The 12,778-nt window shown below is 44.0% G+C and overlaps 2 protein-coding genes across 2 annotated transcripts; one reads left to right on the top strand and one right to left on the bottom strand.

The window, feature by feature from the left end:
- Positions 1,627-3,138, bottom strand: LOC8066188 (ATP-dependent Clp protease proteolytic subunit). The gene has a single exon (XM_002452448.2). The coding sequence runs from the start codon at positions 2,861-2,863 to the stop codon at positions 1,934-1,936; it is 930 nt and encodes a 309-aa protein (XP_002452493.1). The 5' UTR covers positions 2,864-3,138; the 3' UTR covers positions 1,627-1,933.
- Positions 9,321-12,652, top strand: LOC8066187 (UDP-glycosyltransferase 82A1). The gene is made up of 2 exons (XM_002454175.2): positions 9,321-10,115; positions 10,408-12,652. Exons 1-2 carry the CDS (start codon positions 9,599-9,601, stop codon positions 11,484-11,486), a joined length of 1,596 nt encoding a protein of 531 aa, XP_002454220.1. The 5' UTR covers positions 9,321-9,598; the 3' UTR covers positions 11,487-12,652.

The following is a 12,778-nucleotide window of genomic DNA, read 5'->3' as shown; positions in this document are numbered from 1 at the left end:
TAGCACTCCAACCTAATGCATTGTTTCAAATTAAAAACATGCAAAAGAAAATGCCGAATGTACTCATATGATCATACAACAATTTGACTAATCAGCTCAACATAGCTTAATTTCGTCTGGTCAGTCAACAAATAATATTAGCTTATATCTCATCCTCAACCAAATAACATTAGCTTAATAAAACACTGAACCTAATCCTCAAGCACCGGAGCATCAACTTCAACTGACAAGTGAACTTACCAAAAACATTTAACACTAACAAGATGCCTCAAATTTAGAGCTACGCCAACTATATTCTTGACACAAACAATTCAAATATATTCTTCTTACCAACAAATTCCACTATTAGGGAAAAGCTCTACAAGCCAAATTCATTTGAAGTATGGCAGATGGCATTAAACAACCAAATACGGTTAAGTCTTACTAAACTGAAACTTTAGTGGTACATTCATAATTTTAGTTCTGAAACCTAAGACAAGCACACACCTCACTTAACACTCCTAAACTAAAAAACCAACAATACCATATCCAAGCCGGTACCTAAAAAATGACCAACTAGTGGTTTATTACTGGATAAACCACACCAAAAAAAATCAAAATTGTACAGTTCTAATGGACACTGGTGTCATCCAACTGCAATACAGGCTACTACATATTTATTTTATCACAATTGCCCAGAATGCAGCCTAGCAGGACCAAGAATCTGGCCCAAATTATTAAACCTGTTTCATTCATTATCCGTTGAACTTACAAACTACTTTTTTTTGGGCACGTGCCAAGCAGACTTTATAAAAATCTATGGAAGAGATATTTTAAATGAAACTGTGGTAGCTTTAACATACACCATTTTTATCCACCCTATTGTACAAAGTGCTAGATTACATACAATTCATTAGTGAACTCCAACAGTGTATTATTGTCATCAGAAACGTGAGATAAAATAGTAACGGTTGAAGCAGAAACATGTGATCAACAATAGCTGACACATAAATCTAATTTGACACAAATTTCATCACAAAATCAAACAATTCAGAGCTTAACCAGATAGTAATGATTCTAACTTGTTCTAGAATCTCTAAACCATCATTAATTCCATGGTCTATTAAGACTCGGTTGAGCTATAGACTATATTGAGTACAATTTGCATCAAGTTTGAGCAGCAAATTAACGAGGTTCCAATAAATTCTTTATATGAACGATTCCTAAGCTAGAACACATGATATCTCACACTTAACTAGCACCTTACAAGATGCTCTTTTGGGTAATGTGGACTACAGTGCTTAAATGTTCGTTTTGCAAATTGTATGTTTTAATGCCCAACCAAACAACAGAACTTTCAGAAGTGCTAAGTCCTGGAATTTAACCAACCTACAAATTGTAAATAAAAATCCAAGCAAGCAATCAATTGAACAGAAAGTACACTTGTTCTAAGGCCTCTCAGTCTCAGATAAGTCTATAAACTTGAAATGCATTATATAGCAGATCAGAATAATGTCCTTGCATATTTAACATATAGATGACACTTAGGTCAGCAGCAAGGCTGTTCGAAGAACACCAACATGAAACCAAAAACATATTAAGAATTAGTCCCTGACAGAAACAAAAAGGCAAGAGCAATTACTGTGAGAAAGAAACAAAAGAGAGAAAGTTTCAATGTCCTGGCATGGAATTGATACTAATATAGTACAACATACACAATACTGTGTTAATTTATCAGTATCAACAGAACAGAATTTCCTTGGAGTTGCAATAATTATATCGCCAATAGCTCAATTCAGGCAATTTAAGCAACAAGGAGAATGGGGAGCCGGACACCTCCATAACCATAATAACAAGGTTAACCTTGTACAGTAAGAATTGAAGCTTTTTTAGATCTAACAACAAACAACAGAGCCACCGGATGCGAAAGGGATTTCACCTTTGAGGCCAATCCTCACACCGCCGAGGGCTCCACGGCGTCCCTTCCCCGTCCGCCGGGACCGACACCGAGGCTGGGCACATCGAGGCCTCCACCGATTCCGTCGGGCATGAGCGAGGCAGGCCGGTTCTCGATGACCTCGTCGATGAGGCCCCAGTCGCGCGCCTCCTCGGGGTCCATGAAGAGGTCCCTCTCCATGCACTGCTCGATCTTATCGATGGGCTGGCGCGTGTGCTTCTGGTAGATCTTGTTGAGGCGGTCGCGCATCTTGAGGATCTCCTTGGCCTGGATGGCGATGTCGGTGGCCTGGCCCTGCGCGCCGCCCGAGGGCTGGTGGATCATGACCCTGGCGTTGGGCAGCGCGCGCCTCTCACCGGGCGCCCCGGCCGCGAGGAGGAGCGAGCCCATGGAGGCGGCCTGGCCGATGCAGAGCGTGGTGACGGGGCAGCGGATGTACTGCATGGTGTCGTAGATGGCGAGCCCCGCGGTGACGACGCCCCCGGGGCTGTTGATGTAGAGGTGGACGGGCTTGAGCGGGTTCTCGGACTCGAGGAAGAGCAGCTGCGCGACGACGAGCGAGGCCGTGTCGTCGGCGATGGGCCCGTGGATGCAGACGATGCGCTCCTTGAGCAGGCGCGAGAAGATGTCGTAGGCGCGCTCCCCGCGGGAGGTGGTCTCGATGACCATGGGGACCAGGCCGTACTCCCGGTGCGGCGAGAACCCCTCCGGCTGCTGCTGGGGCGGCGGCTGGTAGTACGGGGACGAGGAGAAGAACGCCCGCGGGGGTGCCGCCGCGACGAGCCGGCGCGGGCCGAGACCCGCGGCCCCCGGGCCCACCAGGCTCAGCGAGCTGGACCTGGAAGAGGCCCGCGGCGTGGAGGCCGGGAGCGGGGACGCCGCGGCGTGGTGCGCGAGGGCGAGAGCGGAGGAGGGCGTCATGGTCATGGCCGCGGCCGCGTCGCGCTGGGGAGGGTAACGGACGGGCGGGGCGGGGCGGGGGATCTGAGGCAGGCGGTGGCCGGTGGCGGAGGTCGTGGGCTGGGGATGGGGAGGGGACGAACGGCGGAACGGGGAAACGAGTTATAATAAGCGTGAAACGGATAGGATGAGGATGCGGTAAAGACGAGACGGGGGGATCGCGAGTTCCGGGACGGTGCGCTGCCGCTTCGTTTCGGACGGGCACGGGGGTGCTGGCTGGGAAGTCTTGGATCTTTTGGAGGTTGGTGTGGAGTGGGGGATTCCTGCGCCTTCTCGCCTTCTCGGCCTTGCCTGGGGCCTGGGCTATGCTTCTTTGCCAAGAAAGAATTTTGGCCCACATGAGTCAGGCCGCCGTAGGAGCGAGATAGTTTCGGTTGGCAACTCGGGGTTCACAGGTTTTGTTTGGGAGCTTCGCCGAATTTGGTCGGATGGGATGTTCTTTTTTTTTCATTTTCTTACTATAAATCTTGCAAAACTAAATTTAACTTATGCTGAAATGATGTGAGAGAAAACACTGTTCGTTCACTGGCTGGTGAAGTAGTGCAGACAAACAGAGCTTTTCAAAAAAAATAACCCTATTTTTATTATTTATTTGTACTTTGTGAGAAGCGAGTACAAGAATATCACATATCTTGTATCTATTATGTTTTACATTTTCTATAAAATTTAAGGGATATAATTCGTTCATTCTACGATGAATTTTGGAGTTGACAATAACATGACAATGTCCTATTAAGCCTAGCCAAATTAAAATATAACTTTGATAGATTGTTTCTCCAGTTACAAGAAGAGAAATATTTATTCATAAAATAAATATATCATAACTTATACTATCTATATGTTGCTACAAATTATCCAAAGAGTATAGACATGTACAGTATTTCATCAATGCAAAGGCATACAAATAATTTTCCTTGTGTTCTTCTCGGTTGTTTTCAAAGCATGGCTTGCTCTTGATTTTGCAGATAACACAAAATATGTAGCAAATTTAAAAATATGGCATTTTCTGACCATTTGGTAGTCATTTTCTTCTCCAAGTCCAACATTGTGTAAGGTTCACTGGGATATCAGCTCCAATGGTCTTGCCCTTATCAACTATCAACCACTAACGACACCACTTTTGCAATAGGAAATCACAGGAGTAATACTTTGGACTATCAAAATTCAATCCTCTTAATCAAGCTATCTTTATTTAGGACATCATTGTTTCCCAGTAATCATAAGATTTTGTTTTATCTGAGCAAGCGTTTTCTCTTTCAAGATCATTCTATTTAAAGGACAACAATCATCATGAGTCAACTTATTGTGCATAGATTCAACACCAGTGCTCTTATTTTTCGAATTTATTTTAGAATGTAACGATTTTTTTTAAACCCAGTATAGATGTAGAAATTGATAAAGTCACACATATTGCTAAGTCAATGACTTGAACCCGAACGAGAAGGTCCACAACAAGTAACCTAACCAACCGAGCTCTTCACACCATTATTCTTTTTTATTGGTAGCCGATCTACCTTTCACCAGCAAGACAATTATGATAACTTTGTCAATCTTGTGATTTGACAGCTCTATATTTCTGAGATTCTCATGTGAGCGGACTAGAGCATTAATTTTAGGCCTACCTTGAGCCGTAGGCCTTACTGGATTAGCCTGGGCAACAAACCTTGAGCTCAAAAAAGAAATTTTTGGTTTGAGTCTTGCTTAATATATTTAGTTTAATTATCTTCATACTAAATATTAACAGACCAGATATCTAGACGTGGATCTAGCCCTACACGGTCATGGGACAGCGGTGGGTATGTATCTTTGGCCTAGAGCTAAAGCATCTCCAAGAGTTTGTAAAAACACACTTTCAATCTAGATTTTTTTTGTCATGATTGGAAAATATTGCTCTTCAAACACTCTCAATCTGTCGACACCAGGAAAAACCGACCTAATCACGTGCATATATACACACATGTATCCATCGGCCAATCTGAAAGTAGAAGAACACGAGTAATAAGAATAAAAAGTAAGACATGGTTCCGACACAAATATATAAGAGAGAAAAATAAAAATGGTTAGGATGACTTAGAAATAGTCAAGAAGATTCTTGATGTAAAATTGACTTCTATATTTTAGTAAACTAATATTTTGAAAACCACTAGAACAACCTAACAAATATGCTTCCAATTTTTTCAGGTATTTAAAAAACTCTTCGATTTATAAATTGTCTTTTTAAAAACTATTGGAGATGCTCTAACATACTTTTCCAATCCAGCCTAGCAAAAAAAAAACTATAGCTACTTTAAGCTACAACGAACACCCTCATGCAACCTGTTTGTTTAAGTTTATCTCCTAAATTTAAAACATTTAACAGTATTTTTCTCTCATAAAGTGAATATTACTTTTAACCATAGGTTTTCATCAAACGAACATGCTCCTAGTGCAACGCTTTCGTGCGATGCTTCCTCTTGAGTCCAAGTAGCTGCTACCTGTGCCAAAAGCCTTGGGATCACTATTTCAGGTACGGTTTTGTGAATTACTGCGTTGGGCGAAGTTCAGTGAAATCGACATCCACCAACAGGGATCGACGGCGGCCGAGACGTGTCCAACTAATCTCGGGCTACTGGTTTTGTTCGGTGCGGATGAGCTGCTCGTGGCGCAGGAGCGAGCGATGTGGCACGCTACGGAGAGCCATAGTTAGCTGCACCTGCACGGCGTGCGCGCAGGTGTGAGCCCGATGCGTCCAGGAAGCCACTTCTCACTTTTCGTTCCTGCGAGCTGCTGCGGGCCTGCGGCGCTGCAGTTGCCGCGCGGGGCCGCCGGCGCCGGTAGAGGTCGCCGTCCTGGGGCTGGGGTGATCGATCTTGGGCTTCTTGCCGATGGCGTTCACAAGTCGTCAGATATTTTGCCCGTCACTCTCAGTCTCAGGTCCAGCAGCCAGAACTAGTGAGATACTGCTACTGAGATGTGAGAACAGTTTGTGAGGCACGGATTGTTGCCGCCGCTTTTTTACTTCTTCCCCGTCTGCTCAAAGCTCACAAGCCAAGCCTCGTCCATTGCTGCAGACTGAATATATCTCTGAATATATATTTGGTACATCAAAGATCCGGATACTGCTTTTGCCTAGGACTCGGGCTACCAACCTATGTGCTTATATCCTTCTTTTTTTTAAAAAAAAAACTATGGGCTTATATATGTTTATGACTTATGAACCTCCGAGGTATTCTTTCTATAAATACCATAGGTCCATGTTATCACTTATTCTGTTTTGCATGAAGACCCAACTGGTAACTTATCAATTGAAGCTCACTACTGGATTTGCCTTCTTTGCCGAGAGCCAGGAGCCCTCGGCAAAGGTCTAAAAGCCCTCGGCAAGCCTGCCACGTGGCTCTCGGCAAAGAGCTCTCGACAAAGAAGCTCTCGGCAAAGAATTCTTTGCCGAGAGCCACTTGGCAGGCTATCGGCAAAGACTTTGCCGAGGGCCAGAAACGTCCTCGGCAAAGCCCACGGCGCCGTCGATGACCGCTAATGTTGACGTCGTGTTTGCCGAGAGCCGTGCTGTCAGGCTCTCGACAAAGACTTTTTTTTATTTTTTTTAAAAAAAAAGTCTTTGTCGAGAGGCTGTCTGGAAGGCTCTCGGCAAAGCCCTCCTTTGCCGAGAACCTGCCAGACTGGCTCTCGGCAAAGGAGGGCTTTGCCGAGAGCCGTCCAGACTGGCTCTCGGCAAAGACTTTTTATTTTTTTTAAAAAAAACCTTTGCCGAGAGCCTCTCTGGACAGCTCTCGGCAAAGGTGGGAATTTTTTTGTTTTTTATTTTTTCCCTGATTTTTACATGCACAGCCACATATGTATATATATATCACAATCCACATGTCTATATCACACTCCACATATATATCACATGAAACATATCGAAGTCCATAGATATCACAAATCCACATAGATATAACAAATCTAACATAAAGTCCAACATAAACACAAGTTTATAACATAAACCACAAGTCCACATGAATATCATTACTCGAAGTCGCTAGCGCCTTACCCCTAGTGCTGTGACTCTGACCCGTCGTCGCCGTGGCCTCCATCGTGTCCCGAACCCCCATCTGGCCACGCCGACCAGGGTGAGTTTAGACTCGAGTTTTTTTTTGTCTCCTTGTGATCCAATTTCTAAATACATTTCAAAATTTGGCATCAATTTGACTTTTTTTTGCTATATTTAACTAATTAATCTTGTTTCTTTAAATTTTTTCACGTAATTCAAATTTGAACTGCAGGTATATGGAATATTGGAACTCAGTGATTCAAAAAATAATAGTCAAGATATTTATTGTATGTTGAGGTTGTACCCACAACCACACATGAAATCTCAACCCTTTCGCTGACATAACATGTCGAGGAATGTGAGGGAAAAGTGTTTTTTAATTATATAAATTCCAAATGAAGTCCAAAAATCACGAAACTTAGCGACGTGTCGTGTTATCGCATGTGGAGGCTGTGGTAAAAAATTCATAAGATTTCAAGCAAGTTGTGATGCCGAATGTCTAAAACCCAGACATCTCCACATGTGATCAAATATGATCACATGTGGAGATGTTTGGATTTTAGACATCCGGAGTCGCAACTTACTCGAAACTTTATAAATTTTTTACCACAACATCCACATACGATAATAAGACATGTCCCCAAGTTTTGTGATTTTTGAACTTCATTTGGAATTTATATAATTAAAAATCACATCAACGACACATGGATGGTTATGTTTCGTATAAAAGACATTCAAACTTTTGGGTGAGTTTATGGATATAGCCTCAAAATACACTCTCAAATATGAGTATCATTTTTTGAATGGCTATATATTATTATTTCATACACCTACAGTTCAAATTTACTTTTTCAAAAAAATGCAAAGAAAATAAATTAATTTATGAAATATAGCAAAATGTTATAAAAAGCTCCCAAATTTGAACATGTGCTTGTATATAATATGCAAGAGCTATAGAAAAAGTCTAGACCCAAAATTCAAAAAAAACCTTCACTCTTTGCCGAGGGCAAGTTCTAGCCCTCGGCAAAGGGGGTCTTTGCCGAGAGCCAGTCGTTGCCCTCGGCAAAGGCCACCTCTTTGCCGAGAGCCTAACGACGTGGCTCTCGGCAAAGGCGACGACTATGGTAGGCGTTCACGGCGCGATATCTTTGCCGAGAGTTTGCCTTTGCCGAGAGCGTAGCTGACCTTTGCCTAGAGCCCTTCTTTGCCGAGAGCCTGGCCGTCGGCAAAGGCTCTTTGCCAAGATAATGACCTGGCTCTTGGCAAAGGCAGTCTTTGCCGAGGGTCTGGCTTTCGACAAAGCCAGGCTCTAGACAAAGCTCGCGTTTCCTGTAGTGGCTTTTGGCAGAATGACCATAGTTGACTTGCCAAACAGTAGAGCATCATCATCTCGCCCACTCCAGACGGAGATAGATTTCTTATTTTGAAAACAAAAGAAGATGTTTCCTACTTGTACGGCAAGTGTTACTTGTAACCAACTTGGTAATAAAATGTTCAGTATAATTAAAGAACAATGATAACATGGGCCTTTGGTATCTATACAAAAATACCTCGGAGGCCCATAAACATAAGCCCATACAATAGATTGGTAAGCTGAGTCCTGAGCAAAACCAGTCAGGAATCAGCTAAGAATGCAGCCTCACATCCACTACTGAAAGATCAGATCAGAGAAGTACAGTTAGCCTCTGTTTGATGTAGATACTCCTACCATATGTGCCAACCACGAGGAACTCCTACCAAACAGCACGAGAACAAGCTTTCCAACAGCTAATTGTCCACGTTCCGCAGCATGTGAGCTGAAAGTCAAATCACTGCCATACGAGCGTTTAAGATTGCTCTAAAATTTGCAAAGCCACAAACAAGTACCATGTGTGCCAACCACGAGGAACTCTTAAGAAAACAACGACAGCAAGCATTCCAAGTTTCCAACAACCAATTGTCCAGCAGCATGTGATATCTGCTCAACTGGATAAACACAAATACTAACACCAGCTAAGAGCAAGACTAATAATACAGCTAGCTAAGATTTTCTTTATAGAGTGCTCTTAGCCCACTTATATAGTAGTTAACTATTCACTATTAATACATGATTCACTTATCTCTCATAATTTTTTTTTCCTTATGTCTAAGCCGGCTATAAGCTTACAATCACTTCTCCTCTCTCTCTCTTCTTTCTCCTTCACCTTATTATTTAGCTAGCTTATAACATGCTACTCCCTCTATCCCAAAATTATAAGACACTCCAAAAATCTTTAGAGTCAAAACATTTTAAGTTTGACTAAAATTATATAATAAGATAACAACATTTATTATATCAACTAAGTATCATTAGATTCTTTATTAATTATATTTTTATAATATATAATGTTATAAATCTTTATAATTCTCTCTATAATTTTGGTCAAAGTTGATATGCTTTGACTCTCCAAAATTTTTAGATTGTCTTATAATTTGGAATGGAGCGAGTATTGCTCAGCCAGAAGCGTTTAACAAGTGGCGGAATCATTAACATATGAATGTCAAAGGGACAGTGGCCACATTGGGCCTATAATGAAACTGGCAAATCGAGCCCGTGACGCACGCGCCTTCTTTAAATCCCAAAGTCCAACACTACCGTTGCCATCGTCGGCAGCTTGCTCAGCCAGCTTCCCAAACGTGGGCGGTGGGCCGTGACCATGGGCGCAGAGGCCGAGCACGTGGCCGTCCGCCGCCCCGCGGCGGCCACCGTTGTCCTCGTGCCGTTCCCGGCGCAGGGCCACATCTCCCCGATGCTCCGCCTGGCGCGCGCCCTCGCCGGGCGAGGCGTCGCGGCCATCGTCGCCGTGCCCGACTTCGTCCACCGCAGACTCGTCAGCGCCTGCGGTCATCAGGTGGGCGTCGGCGTCGAGCTCGCGTCCATAGACAGCGGTGTCCCGGACGACGGCGTGGGCGAGCCCCCGGGCTTCGCCGGCTTCGCGCGCGCCATGGAGCACCACATGCCCACCAGCCTGGAGTCGATGCTGACGACTCGGCGCGGATTAGCGGGCCGCGGCGTGGCGTGCCTCGTCGCCGACGTCCTGGCGTCGTGGGCGGTCCCCGTCGCCGCCCGGTGCGGCGTGCCCGCCGTGGGCTTCTGGACGGCGATGCTGGCAACCTACCGCGTCGTGGCGGCCATCCCGGAGCTCATCGACAAGGGGTTGATCTCAGATCACGGTACGCACTATGTGCTATTACTGCATGATCCACGCACTATTCCATTGCATTCTTCTCGCTCGGTGATTTCCTTGTTCTGCAACTATTTGCTAACACACATTATTATTTTACCATTGTTGTGTATTGTTCTTGTGGTTAGGCTTCAAACACCGGTGCAATATGATGGGTTTCATCAATTAAATCACCACCACTTGGCATAATATACAAATTTTTGCAGAAGTTTAACCTACCGTTCATACCAAAGCTGCAACTTCTCTTGTTCATTGTTCTGTTTCTTGTCACATGCATGTAGGCATTCCCATATCGACCAAAAGATTAAACACTGGTGAAGAACACAAAGTAAACGGAGACCACCAGAAGACTGGCGACAGCCTCCACGTATTGCCTGCACAACTAGGCCTGAGCACCGCAGAGCTGCCATGGCTTGTGGGCGACGCGGCGTGCCAGAAATCAAGGTTCACCTTCTGGCTTCAGACCATGGAGCGCGCAAAGAGTTTCCGCTCTATCCTCGTCAACACCTTCCCCGTCGAAGCCGCCGGCGCCGGCGCCGGCGACGGCGACGACACCGGCACTGATGCGTCACAGGTCCTCCAAGTCGGACCACTACTGCCGCCACCCAGCGGCGGCTTCGACGACGGTCGCATTACCAAAGGCGATCTGCTGCATGACTCCCCGGCGGCACCACGACGACGACGCTCCACCAGCTCCAAGAACCCAAGCATGTGGCAGGCGGACGAGACCTGCGTGGAGTGGCTAGACGAGCAGCGCGCGGGGTCGGTGATCTACGTCTCGTTCGGAAGCTGGGTCGCCTCGATCGGTCGAGACGCCATCGGCGAGCTCGCGCTCGGGCTGGAGGCCACCGCCCGGCCGTTCCTGTGGGCGCTCAAGGACGAGCCGTCGTGGCGAGAAGGCCTCCCCCGCCAGTACGCCGAGGCCGTCGCCGGCCGCGGCAAGATCGTCGCGTGGGCGCCGCAGGAGGACGTCCTCCGGCACAGCGCCGTCGGGTGCTACCTCACGCACTGCGGGTGGAACTCCACGCTGGAGGCCATACAGCATGGGGTGCGCCTGCTGTGCTACCCGGTGTCCGGTGACCAGTTCATCAACTGCGCTTACATCGTCAAGGTGTGGGAGACGGGGATCAGGCTCTGTAGCACCAAGAGGAGTGTAGTGGAAGACTGTGTCGAGAGGATCATGGAAGGAGAAGAAGGAAGGCGTATGCAGGAGAAGGTGGATGAGTTGAGGAAACGAGTCGTGATGGGTGAGGCCAGATGTGCAGCAAACGGAAACCTCGACAGTTTTGTTGACGGGATCATGAGAAATGATCATTTATTAGCGCAACCGAGTGCATTAACATGTGCTCATGCATGCTAGAGCTTTACTAAGATATAGGTACAGTACAAGCTCGTGGATAGATTTAATTAGTACCAGCGACTATTCAAACTTTTTTTTTTATCTTTTTGTGCCGTTTCTCTATTCAGTTTCTTACACAATAATATGTAGATACTCCGTGATCTCTGTCAGGTTTTGATAGATTTGTCAATTACTCTATATGTTTTAATTTCCATCCATATTCATAGTTTTCACCCTTTACATTGCAACATCTATGTGTCTTAGCTAGGTCCTGTTGGATTAAAAGTATTTTTAGAGTTTTAGAAAATATAATGTTTTTAATATACTCCCTTCGTCCCAAATTATAAGTCGTTCCAAGACTCTTGGAGACTCAAAACATTTTAAGTTTGACCAAAATTACAGAAAGAATTATAAAAATTTATGAAATCAAATAGATATACTATAAAAATATAATTAATGAAGAATCTTATGGTACTTTGTTGATATCATAAATATTATTATCTTATCAAATAAATTTGGTCAAACTTGAAATGTTTTAACTCTCTAAGAATCTTGGAATGACTTAATTTGGGATGAAGGGAGTACTTTGGTTTGAAGTGTCATCATGAAGTATTTGGATGCAACAAACGTTACAGTTTTGAAAATTGTTGTATTGTTCAAATTATAGTCCTTTTTAGAGTTTGAAAAACTCCGCATTGATAGTTTTTCCCTTTTGCATTGCACATCAATCTACGTATCTTTTGTGTTTGGTTGAAATCTTAGCTTAATTTACATTGCACATCTACATATATCTTACGCATTATTATGGTATCAACAGTCGATTCAACGCTCTAGATATGCAACTTTCTCTATCAAAGAATTCTAAAATCAAATGCTTATTACACTGTCGATGGATATGTTACTCTGGCAAAATGTATAAATTTTATAATGTTTTAGTTATAATATACAAATTGTATGAAGTAAGAATTAGATAAAATATTCATTTAATATATTTAAAATGATTTGTTATTTATATTCCCTCCAAGATTATAATGTTTTTAATATACTCCCTCCAAGATTTTATCTAATTCTAAAATTCGTTCGTTAAGAAACATTTTTTACTATTACTAAACTCCATCAATATATTATTTCACTCATGCATGCATGCATGTATACTTGGTATATTTGGTGGCACACGACATGTATGCTTATTTTGTTATGAATACTTTATATTTTTGCATCACACTACCAAAATGGTGGAGTTCTTCTAGTGTTTTTAGTTAGTAATAAAACACTACCACTAGTCAAACACTAGGGAATCCTCACTAGGAGGT

This window comes from Sorghum bicolor, chromosome 4, assembly GCF_000003195.3.
Source record: "Sorghum bicolor cultivar BTx623 chromosome 4, Sorghum_bicolor_NCBIv3, whole genome shotgun sequence".
Taxonomy (NCBI): domain Eukaryota; kingdom Viridiplantae; phylum Streptophyta; class Magnoliopsida; order Poales; family Poaceae; genus Sorghum; species Sorghum bicolor.
The sequence above is the reverse complement of the archived record's forward strand: the minus strand, read 5'-3'. Positions and strand labels throughout refer to the sequence as shown.